At 31.6% G+C, this 12,375-nt stretch overlaps 1 protein-coding gene across 1 annotated transcript; it reads right to left on the reverse strand.

The window, feature by feature from the left end:
- Positions 1 to 2,683: 2,683 nt before the first annotated feature.
- LOC109008490 lies at positions 2,684 to 12,071 on the reverse strand. Its single transcript, XM_035686915.1, has 7 exons — positions 12,013 to 12,071; positions 10,386 to 10,753; positions 9,597 to 10,097; positions 9,070 to 9,216; positions 7,736 to 7,831; positions 6,540 to 6,994; positions 2,684 to 3,401 (listed from the first exon to the last, which is right to left on the reverse strand). Exons 2-7 carry the CDS (start codon positions 10,744 to 10,746, stop codon positions 2,772 to 2,774), a joined length of 2,190 nt encoding a protein of 729 aa, XP_035542808.1. The 5' UTR covers positions 10,747 to 10,753; positions 12,013 to 12,071; the 3' UTR covers positions 2,684 to 2,771.
- Positions 12,072 to 12,375: the final 304 nt, after the last annotated feature.

The following is a 12,375-nucleotide window of genomic DNA, read 5'->3' on the forward strand; positions in this document are numbered from 1 at the left end:
AATAGTTCTGGAAATAGAAATCTGAAATAGTTATGTTTCCACTTCAATGTTTTTATTAGTGTCAAATCACTAAACTCTTTATTGCTATTGGGTTCTCATTAGGAGTTTTTCTTTAAAACATGTTAGCACAATTTTAGTTCTTTTTTTGAAATTGTTATTAGTGTCAATTTGAATCTCCAAGGTTTGTATATAATTTTTTAGCTTATGTTAAATAATTTTTTATTATAATTTTTGGCTCATTCTCATCTATTTTTGCTTTTACAATTTTATTTATTTATTTATGAATTCTTTTAGCATTTGCTGTGAAAACAACTCGCAGCAAATATATATTTTTTTCAGAAGAAGTATTTTACACTAAATGTTCTAGTGGGTAATACTAATACTTACCTACCTCTCGTGGTAATTGCTCTTATTCCCACAAGCATAAACGATAATGTACGTGCTTTTGTGATGAACTTCATAGGCTTTTGTCGATAGAAGTGTCGTAGGAAAAGATAGGTATATTGGTCATGATTTAAATTTTTAATGGGCTATAATACTTTTTTTGACGAGTTTTATCCCACGAGCTTCCTACAACAAAATTTTGTAGAAATAGGGTTTTTATCCTATTCCCAGAAAAAATCTGCTTTTTGCCTCAAAACTCATTCATGGGAAATTGCAGTTTCTATTATGGTGAGGTAATACTTTTTAAAAAAATATTATTTTGGTTGATGAATAGTAACTCACCAAATATGGCTATTATTTTCTCTTTATTATAGTTCATAACTTGATTTGAAGTGAATTGGCTAGTCCAATGCAGTTGATTTTGAAAAAAATTAGTCAAAATTTGAACTTGGCTAGCATTTGGCTAGTCCAATGCTATTGCTCTAAAAAATAATGGTATTGGCTTAGCCAAATGTCAGTGCCTAGTCAAATTTTGCCTGAGTAACTCAAAAATAATCTACATTGAAGTAGTCAAAATTCTAAGCACTTTTAAGGTGTAATAAATTCATCAATTTCTCTAAATTTGATACGCCACTATTCACATTTAAAACAATATTTTACTCTATAAATTTTCTCAATGGCTATTATGAATTTGCAAAATAAAAATAAAAATTATTATTAAAATATATAATATTATTTTGAGTTTTGGAAGAGGATAGTGGATTAACTCGAAACTTTAACTTTTAGTCAAATTTTAAATTTGGCAATTGCCTAGCTAATGCCAATGCTCAGTGAAACCGTAAGGTGGTGGGGAAGAGTACGATCGAGCGGTGAGGGCTACAGTCCGACAATCACCAGCAACCTGGTGCTGTCGTCGTTGTTTCCACGGTGTAACTTCGGTTGGACTTTGGTCCAAGGTTGGGGAGGCCACAGGGAAGCACGGTGGGGTTGCTGTCCAGCGTGCTCTGTTGCTGCGTGGGCTGCGGCTGTTGGACTTCACCGTTTACGGCAGTGGGGTCGTGTGGGACTGCTCTGTTTTGCAGTTGGCTAGAACAGGGGTTTGCCGTGTGGGGTTGATGCGTGGAGGAAGAGGCTCACGGCGTGGAGGGAGCGTGGTGGTTGTTGCGGTGTGGAAGAGAGGTGGCTGTCCATGCTACTCTGCTATGGGTTGCTTAAACAGGGGCAACGTAGGTTGTCTCACGATGCAGCGGCGTGGTCTTCATGGAAGCTGTGTTCCCTGCGACAAGGTGTTGAGTGGAGGCCGTGAGGGTGTTGGTGGACTGGAGGGGGCGGCCACAACGTGAGGCTTGGCAGAACAGTGGGTTGACGACCACCCTTGCAGCGGCTGGGACTTCTCTTCGTGTGTGAGGGGATCGAAGTAATGTGCGTGGATGTGTATAAACTATAAAGTATAAATAGCCGTGAACCCTAGTGTGCTTGAAGATGGAGACGTGCATGGAGTGGAGTTTTTATAGAAACGGTTTGGGTTTGGTTTTAGGTGTACACCGGTTTGGGTTTTTTCGTGAGTTTTCGGCCTTGGGTTGGTCTTTATACGTATATATTTGTACTCCTTTTTTGTTTTCTGTAGGATCTTTATTTGGGCTCCGACGAAAGGGTTGGCTTGCTTAAATGATCCAAATAACCTCTTGGGCTTATCCATATTTTCATAATATTCAATAGATTTTAATGGGCCTGGTCTCTAAGTTCAAAATAAATCTAACTCGTCTAATAAATTTTTATGAGCTTTTAGAATAATAGTTGAGCCTATCACCAATTAAATAGGACCTACTTCATCCATAAATATTAATTAAACTTTAACCTAATTATTGAGCTCAATAATAATTCATAATTCACCATAATAAAATTGGGTAAGTGGCATATCCAAAATAACTCATTTAACTTAATTTAAGTTTAATAAAATTATTCTTATTCAATCTCTCAATAATATTAGATTGGGCAAATGATAATTACCTTAATTAACGGGGGAGCAACCATGAAAAGAGCATTTATGAAATATTTGTATTTATGTGTATAAGAACTATAATGAATAAAGATAAGAAATAGCAACTCTCGTAGCTTATGCATTAGGGAAAATGTTAAAAATATAATATAAATAACTAAATTTACTTCTTCCTATTAGTTTAAACTTTTCAAATAAGTGATGATTTCACAAATACATACAAATTTGGACAGCAACAGATATGTGAAAAGAAAAAAATGTGGCACAACAGCTAGCTTAGAATTCATCAATCATCTGTCTAAAAAAAACACATAAAAAAGGCGGCCAGGGAAGGGCCTCATTCGTCCCGACTAGTACGCCACATATTGATAGAACATCCATATATACATCATGCAAAATGAGAACCCATGTGAATCCCCATTTTCATCTTCCGATCAAAGGTGCTAGATCCATAGGTTGAAGCAAACATGTCAACAAGAAGGCCGAAATGCATGGATACATACAAGTAAATAGGAACACTAGCTAAACCAATAAGAGGAATGACAATCCAGGATTCTCCACACAACATAATCAAAATAGCAGAATAGAAGGCTATCATCATTGTTGCAATGGAGAAGAAGAGGGTGGAAAGACCCATTATCATCTTAGCTGGCAAGGATCTTCGGAAATATTTCGCTTCAAAACGTGATGTGAGGATTCCCAAAAATATCAATACTGAAGTCGAGGAAGAAAAGAGCGATAGGGAATCTGCTATTATAAAGATCTTCAACAATTTTCTGTTTAATAAAATTGGAAAACCTGTATCTTGATTGTTACCTCCTGGGACGGTAAATGCTGCAGCGAACATAATAGTCATAATGAGTGCACCTACCACTGTACAAGAACTTGCCGTGTCCTTCATCCATCGCTCTCCCTCTTCGATCAATTTTTTGTGGGTCTGCGTGAACACTTGTTCAGGAGTCAAACCGGCGAAGTTTCTTTCGTTCCTATACATGGGATTGCACAACTTCTCCACCCCCTACATTTGATCATACACAAAATTTTAGAAAGAAAAGAAACCAAAATTTCTCATTAATATTCGAAAGACTGACAATTTGATGACAATTTGATCGAACCTAGCTTATGCATCCATGGCGACAAAAGGCGAGTACTTTTAATTATTGTGAAAAACACAAATAGAGGTCACAACACCGTATATATTGTCTTCCTTGAGAATATTGTATCCTCGAGATAATGCCAAACCATAAAAAAGCATACAACCACTGGAGTTCGAGATTCTTTTGTCAAAGTGATCCACTTAGAAAGAGGTTAGAAGTTCTAGAGCCACGGTGGGAGGCGAACCGATCATTTGCCAAGATTGCAAGTTGGGTTTTCTGAAGGTACAAGTGTTTGTACGTAAAAGTAATTTGTAAATTGTTACACAATTATTCTATGGTGGAAGATAACTTGGATTGGTCCGTATTGTGAAGATTTTTTTTTTTAAATGAATTTCTATATACTTTGTTACTAAAATTTTGTGTTTATTACTTTTTGTTGTTTTTTAATTTCTAGATTGTGGTTTTGATACCTGTGATTGCTTTGATATTTCGATCTATATATGTGATATATATATTGAAATATGTGAAATTCTAAATATCACACTATCATCTCATTATATAAGATGTAATACATTTATCATCATTAGGTGATATTTTATTGAATGATTTTTTATCATAAAATAGTGATAAATATGTCATATCTCATATAATGAGATGAAAATGAAATGAAAATATGGTGCATAACATTACTAGGTTTGTAATGAAAGGAACATAAGAGTTTTCCACTAGGTATTTGACCAAATAGGATTGTCCAATTCCTATAAAACTTATCACTAAGAATTTTCTCATTGGATTTGTCAAATACATCTTCAAATTTTAGCTAATATCACATGAATTTACATTTATCTATTCCATTTAAATTCAATCCTTAGATTGAATTATCCATTTACTTTCTATATAATAATAAAATATTATTAATTTAATAATTTAATTTATTTTTATCACATTTGGTAGTTCTACTAATTAAATATTAATAATAATTATATTCTAATTAAATTAATATTAAAAAAAGTATTATTAAATGTTAATAACAATTAAATTCTAAATGTTAAATATTAATTATATTCTAATTAATTTTATTTATTTATTTAGAGCAAGAAACTAATATTTTAATATTTAATGAAACAGTTGTAATTAATTATATTTAGTAAAATATTATAATTCAAATTCAAATTCAAATTCAAATTATTTTAAAAATGTCGAATTCAATATATAATCTTAGGAAAATACTATTTTCACATAAGATTTCTACCGAAATCTTTTACCGAAAATTTTTTTAAATTTTTTTTAAATTTTTTTTTTTACTTAATGATTAAGTAAATATTTTTAAATGAATATGTGATTTTTTTTATTTTTAAAAAATATCTAAATACTTTAAAAAAATGGTGAAAGAAAAAGTTAAAAAAATAAAAAAAAGAGTTTGAACGGTTCGGTAGAAAATTTCGGTAGAAATTTTCTGTGGACGTAGCAACGTCCATAATCTTAGGCCTTGTTTATTTTCCAAAAACATCTCATCTCATCTCACCTCATCATTATAACTTTCTCAAATTTCCACACAAAATAAAATAAACAATTCAACTTTTTCAAATCTCAAAATAACAATAATATTAAAAAATATATTTTAACAATATTTTATTCAACTTTTTAACTTTAATCTTAACTCATCTCATTTCATCTCATCTCATCTCATCTCTGAAAACAAACGGGCTCTTAATGGCATAAATTATTAAAATTTTAGCCATCCTTCGTGGATGCTAAATACTCCTAGAAGGGGATAGGGTCAAAAGGGTCTAATTTATCAATTAATTTTCTACTGCCCCGATTTTTCGAAATTCGGTGAAACGCTGATTACAGTACTAGGGTTCTCGGGCTACGGCTATTCGTCACGATCACCAAGGCAATTATGTCAACCTATAAGGTCAGACAGTAATAATACAGTTCCCAACGGAACATAGTAGAGCATTTCCATCTCAGGCCTCGTATCACTATTATTCTTAAATTACAGAGAAGAATTTAAAGAAAAGCTCAAAAATCTCATTCTCCATTTTAAAATTTTGATTTAAGATATGAACTGTTTATTCTTTAAATTATTTTTTATTAATATTTTATTTAAATAAATAAAATAAATTCTTTTTTTAATTAACTACATTTTTTCTTATATTCATATTTATTATATTTTTAAATAATAATTTTAAAAATAATTTAAATAATTACTAAAATGTAAAAATAATAATTTTAAAAATATTATTAAATCCCTAAAAAATAATTTAAATTTTTGTTTAAAATATTCATTATAATAATAATTCAAAACATAAGAAAAAATATTAAATAATTAAGTTTGTAAATAGAAGTGAGAGAAAAAAGTAATAAAAAAATAATAGAAGAATATTATTTTAATAGAATAGATAAATAATAAAGAATAAGATGTAAAAAAAATTTTAAAAATAAATAAAATTTAAGATAAAATTATAAAAAATATTCTTAAAAAAAATTTAGAGAATCGAACGGTAATGTTCGTACGCGCTCAATGGATTGGTAGTTTATTTTCTGAAAAGTAGCAAACGGAAGGCCGAAACCTCTAATCTCATCAAATCAAATCAAATGTTCTGGTACGTACGGATTTGCTCCCTCGATCTCTCTTTCTGAATAGAGAAATACTATCAACTAATTTACTACTTTTAAATTATTATTAAATAAAATAATAATTTTTTAAAATTTAATTTTAATTTGATGTATCTAAAATTTAAATAAATTATATTTTATAAAAAATAGTAGATCAATTATAGATGAGTTGTATATATTTGATAGAGAATGTACTACTATTATAATTTTTTTATATAAAATTAAATTTATAAATTGATATAATTTTATACGATAAATTAATTATATTTTATATAAAAATAATTTATAATTTAATGTAATAAATTAAGTTATATCAATTTATGAATTTATTTTTATAAAATTTCTTCGTAATGAAATATATTTTGTAACATGCAGTATGAGTAAGGATCAGAGCATGCACGCAAAAATATATATATAATTAAAGGGGGAGTGCTGACCTTAAACCACTGTACTTCTGTTTGCATCTTCAAAGCTGCACCTGTGATATCCTCAAGTAGTGGAGAGAATTCTGTTAACGTCCCTGCTACATGTAATATGTTATTGCCGAGATTATCTCGAGTTGATAGTAACGTAGCTTTCGTCTCTTTTAAACCGAATATCATTCCAAAGATTATAGCCTGTCGATGTTGGACAGCAGACATAAGTACGTTTCTTGTTTTGCCATCTCGGACCCAGTACAAAAGCTCTCGTTTTTCCTCCACAATTAAACTAACAAAGCCAATGATCCCTGCTCTCACAGCAGTGAAGATTGCTTGCGCAAGACCACTTTCTATCCCGATTTGATATTCGTTCATAGTCCAGCTCATCGAGTCAAACATAACAAACAGAAGACGTAGGTATTGTTTTTTTAACGACCGGATCGACATTGAATCGGCGGCCTGATCATGGGTTCCTTTGAAATTACCAAAACATTGTCAATTTAACTGTGCGAGACTAATGGAAGAGAATCTACTGATCATCAAGCAGCTTATAAATAGACTTGAAAATGGTTAAAGCAATATCTAGAACTCGTAGTGCAAAGTAAAAAATAATTTACTCATGACTCAAACGTTATATAAAAATTAGTAATAAAAGAAAAAAAAAATAATGAGGCGTTTTTGAAGTTTGGACAAATATATACACAACAAGAAAAACGAATTTTTGTGATCAATTTATTGCGACTAAAAGATTTTTCGTAACTAATTTTAATTACAAATAGTCATTTTGTTGGAATTAATTAGTAGCAAATAAACAGTTTTCTTATAGTGATATATTAAGATTGCATGATCACATGCATATGGAGTTCAAACATGTTTATAGAAATCTCATTAAAACTCGCCTGATCCATGATCTCGATCGTCCTGATAATTAGACTATAACAAATTATATATGCAAGTAGTGATCACCATTGATCATTACTAATTGGTATGCTATCAAGAAAAGTAAATGACAAAATTAGACTCCTTCGTTAACATATATATAATAATGCACAAAATGGAAAATATAAGGTCTTCCACATGGCTTTATATATATTATAATTCAGATATTAGGATATTTGAAAATTGAAGTCGCCCAAAGGGCCAAAATTAATATGATTTACATCGTTAAAGTACGCCAAACACTTGACTTTAAGAAAGTTTAGGCAACAACTTACCTGATCCGCCGATAGATCCAGCATGAGTTTGTCCCTCCTTTCGATTGTCCAAATAATATTTAAAAATATCCGCATGACGAGGAGAAACGAGCTTAACTTCCTCTTTAAAAAAAAAAAAAAAAGTCAATAAATGTTAATAATTGACAAGTAATAATTTTGATGAATAATAGTATTGCTAAATTATATTTCGATGGCGTACGTAGATTCTTTTCTATTTCCTAATTTTATTTTCCTCTCCTATATATATATATATATATATGATTATTTTCTATTTCCTAATTTTATTTTCCTCTCCTCTATATATATATATATATATATGTAACGAGCGGCTCAATGCAAAGAGGTGTGCATAGTCAATATATATATCGACGAGTCTAATTTCTTACACAGCGATGAAGATATACATATAAATATATATATATATATATATATATATATATAATAAGGACTATAAGTTTGGATGAGGGGTAAAATATTTTTAGGCTAGAATAAATAATTCAACTGAAAACTTTTAGGAACACATGAATCAACAAAGTGATATGATAAATAAATAAAGTGAGTAAAAATATAAAAAATAAAAAAATAAATTTCAAAATTTAATTCTTCTAACAATTTTGAAAATTTTACGTGTAAGCTTTTTATATGTTACAAATAAAAGAAAGAGGCCGCTAAACTTTGGTAACGAGTTAGATACGAATTATTAAAAAAAAAGATAATTATATATGAAAGATAAACTAGGCTTTGGGTTTTCTTAATAATGTATAATAATAAATTATATTAAAAGGTTTTAAGTAGCACGAGTTACATACTGCAAACTAGCTATATACCCGACCAAACGTGGATTTTTTCATTAAATTAATATATTTCATTCAAATAATTATAAATTTTAAAAGAAAAATAATATAATATTAAATTATAATTTTCTTCAAATTAAATACAAGAGGAAAAAAAGTTTATTGGAGACCGAAAACTAATTTTATGATGACAAAAATATCTCACTTAAAATTAGGTTATCATGGAAAATATACACCCCTTAGTTTTTGACGAAAGATGACCATATATATTATAAACTTATACGAGCATTAAAATTATGAAAAGTTGGGAAAGATGGACAACTAAAGCACTCAAGTAAAAAAATTTCTTAGGAGCCTTGGGGCTCCTCCCCCGGCTTCGTCCCCGGCCTGTTCTTACTCATGTGGGCAATCCACTGTTGGATGATGTTAAATGGAATTTATGCAGAAATCATATCAATGCTAGATCATGTATGCATGCATGGATATATAATGAAAATTAGCAAGAAGAGAAGATATCAGAGATATATGAGTGGTACTAACTCATGGTCATATGATTCCAAGGCGCTTTCAGAAATTCAGCCCCGAATAGGGAACTCGTACCAACAAATAGGGACAAAGGGCAGATGTTGTCTGTGTCTAGAGTAATTGCCAAACGTGGACAACGCCGGATTAACCTCTCAGCGAGATCTAGTTTTGCACCGTACATGATATACACATACAACGTCATTAGAAAAAAAGAATTATATATATTCATACATGAATAGAATAAAGTTAGATATAATTATAAAGTGTGTAAGTATCGAACAATTTTTTTAATCAATTATTTAAAAAATGTGGAGTCTACAGCTATTAGATTTTTTTTTTCTTTTTTTATGATGTTGGTCTCTTATTTATTACATTTTTTAAAGTAAATGGGCAACACTTACCTACTCTATAATTGTAAATATCATTTATCCATATGAATAGTGTATATATATATATAAAGTCGCAGAAATGAAATAATAGGAAGGCCAGAAAGAATAACGGCCGATTAAAACTGAATATAACCGACGTCAGACGATTGTTACCATAATGTGCAGTATGTATAGCTTTGGTTACAACTGTAGCACCAAGGGGGCCTCTTTCGGGCAGTAGCTCTTCAAACGGGGTCGTAACATAGAGATAGTGGGCCAATTCTGTTTGCCCATGACGAAGAGCCAGAACAATTGGACTATCTAATCCCCGATTATTTCCAACGGTTACCAATTCCGGGTTCTTTGTTATCATGCATTCCACCATTCGCTGGTAACCACAAATAATTGTCAGAGCTAGAGCTGTCAGACCTTCATTATCTCGTATTTCCAAGTCTTCTTTCGACATCTTCTCCTCCACCAACCATTTGGCTATATCTTCACACTGAGCAAGGACTGCAAAGTGAAGAACCGTCTGTCCCAAATGTGTAATTTTTGCCCTCACCGAATCGGGATGCTGCGTAATGAACTCATTTGCAACTTCCCACTCACTGTTTCGCACGGCCTCGTACAACTTCGTATACTCACTAAACCCAGTGGTCTGGTTCATGTTGTCCCCTATTATATATATTAGATAGATAGTGAGTTACCTTGAAGCTACTAGCAAGCTAAGATAGTTAGGAATTTTAATACTGACCGAGTGGTACTACAAGTACTTTGAATTCTTTTTATCCGTACGTATATATTCAAAACCAGATCTAACCCATTATTCCTTTAGCGATAGTACTTTTGGTTCATTAAAGCTGAATTGGCATATATACTATAATCCCTGTGGCAATTTGTGTTGGTGATCAGCTAGACAAAATTTGCAGTAAAAATGAAAGTAATAGAGATAGAGAATGTCACCGCCAGCTGCTAGCAATTTTAAGCTGACTCGGCCTTCTTGTGCGGGGTGCTCATACTTTTTAGCCAATTTATCCCACAGAATTTTGGCAGAACTAATACCCTTGATCTCAGATAGTATGTTCATCCCACATGAAATTTGAATTGCATGTAAAGTTGCAGCATTCTTCTTCCTCCAAGCCTTGAATTCAACCTCATGATCATCGTCCTCTGGTTTACAAGGAGGTTCCATGCTTGTTTCAATGATGTCCCAAAGATCTTGGGCCAACAAATAGTTTTTTATGCAAGAACTCCAGTTCTCGTAATTTTCCTTCCCAAGAAGTACTTCAGGAACAACTGTGCCTGGAAGAATAGTCGTGGCCATGCTTAATCTGTCAAATTACGAAGTAATATTCATGTTAGGTGAAATTTGGAAACAACAAATCCATAATTTTCATGATCATCCTAAAAGCAATATTTTGTGCTTATCGGCAGGAATATGAAAAAAAATTCCAAACTCCGACTCTATTTACCCCTCCACTCCGATTATAATTGAAGTTTTTAGAGTTGAAATCGGAGTTCAAGTCGAAGTCGAAGGTTGGACTACTTCGCAACAGTTCCAATTCCGACTATATATATCTTTTAAAAATGATTTTATTACAGATATACTAATTAATACTTCTAACAAAAGGTGCAATATATATCTTTTAGAGTTTTCTTATGGATATTTCTACTTCATATTCCTGATCTAGATCGATCCTTAGGTATGGAAAGCAAAAATATATTCATAAATATAAAAGTTAGGATTGAACGACTCGATCGAACTTTGGCATGCATGCGCACCCAAAAGTCGTAAAGTACTTGTAGTGCATGAAGCCGGCCACATGCTATATAGTAGTGGTGGGGGGTGGCATGGTGCAAATATGAAAGACATAAATTTGAGGAACCTAAAGTGTCGTACGTGTCATGTGTGAGCCTTACATGGCGGCACTTGAAAGTCATGTGTGAGACTAGTGCATGCAGCGCCCTAGTCAATGTCATGTGCACCTTGTGGCGATGCTTCTGCATGCAGGCTAGATTTTGGTGGCCACAAAGACAGATTGATTGGTCATGTTGAACTGAGCTTTGAAATATATAAGAAACTAATAGCTTAATTATAGACTCGATGACCTTTGGGTATATACGTCTAATTGTGTGGGGGAAGTAGAGATCAGGGAGAATTAGCATGCAGCCACTCGATGGATAGGTTTGGAGATCAGGATCATGAATTAATTGCATATGATATTGTTAATAACTCAAATAATAGGTATACAAGACCAGCAACTGTCTGCATAAATTAAAATATGCAAATTACGCAATCTGGATTGATATCAATATATATATACACGTACGACAATAGTAATATTTTGTGCAACGTACGGTTACAATTTAATACAAAATATTTATTTCTCTCCTATTCTTTTCTGTCAACTAATAATAATAAATATATGACTCCATGCATATTTTATCTTTCAACGCTTCTAATTAATTACTTAACATTATTTTATAATATTTGAAATCGGTTGAAATCAACTATAATCTGCCCATTTTAAAAAAATTAATCATGTATACTAATAGTAAAATAGGGATGATATTGCAATTGCGTACTTACAGTGCTAGCTGGACGGGCTGTTTTAACTGCCGGACCCTGATCTATGTACGTAGTAGTTGTGATGAACGTGGAAGAACTTAACTTGAAGAGAGTTTATATAGCCATGCATGCATCTTATATGCACGGTGCGTGCTCTTTTTCTTTTTCCTGGTGAATACTCTTTTTTATTCTTTTGACCTTTATTCTTTTGTCTGTGGTCCGGTTGGGTATATATGGCTGTAATATGTACGATAAATTTATAAGATTTCTCAAAATTAAGTATTTTCTAGTGCATTTTATTTTTTTTCTTGGAGAAAATAAAAAGATAGTTTGAATTAACACTTATTTTTGGCTATTATTATTGATCAAGTATAATTAGTAAAA

Source organism: Juglans regia, unplaced genomic scaffold (genome assembly GCF_001411555.2).
Source record: "Juglans regia cultivar Chandler unplaced genomic scaffold, Walnut 2.0 Scaffold_151, whole genome shotgun sequence".
NCBI lineage: Eukaryota > Viridiplantae > Streptophyta > Magnoliopsida > Fagales > Juglandaceae > Juglans > Juglans regia.

Bases quoted from the DNA above. Each gene is read 5' to 3' on its own strand.
- LOC109008490 (XM_035686915.1), bottom strand. From the start codon at position 10,746: ATGGCCACGACTATTCTTCCAGGCACAGTTGTTCCTGAAGTACTTCTT. The intron at 7,832-9,069 runs GTTAGTACCACT...TTAAAGAGGAAG, and splicing joins TTGGAATCATATGACCATGA to TTAAGCTCGTTTCTCCTCGT. The intron at 3,402-6,539 runs GTCAGCACTCCC...GATCAAATGTAG, and splicing joins CAGAAGTACAGTGGTTTAAG to GGGGTGGAGAAGTTGTGCAA.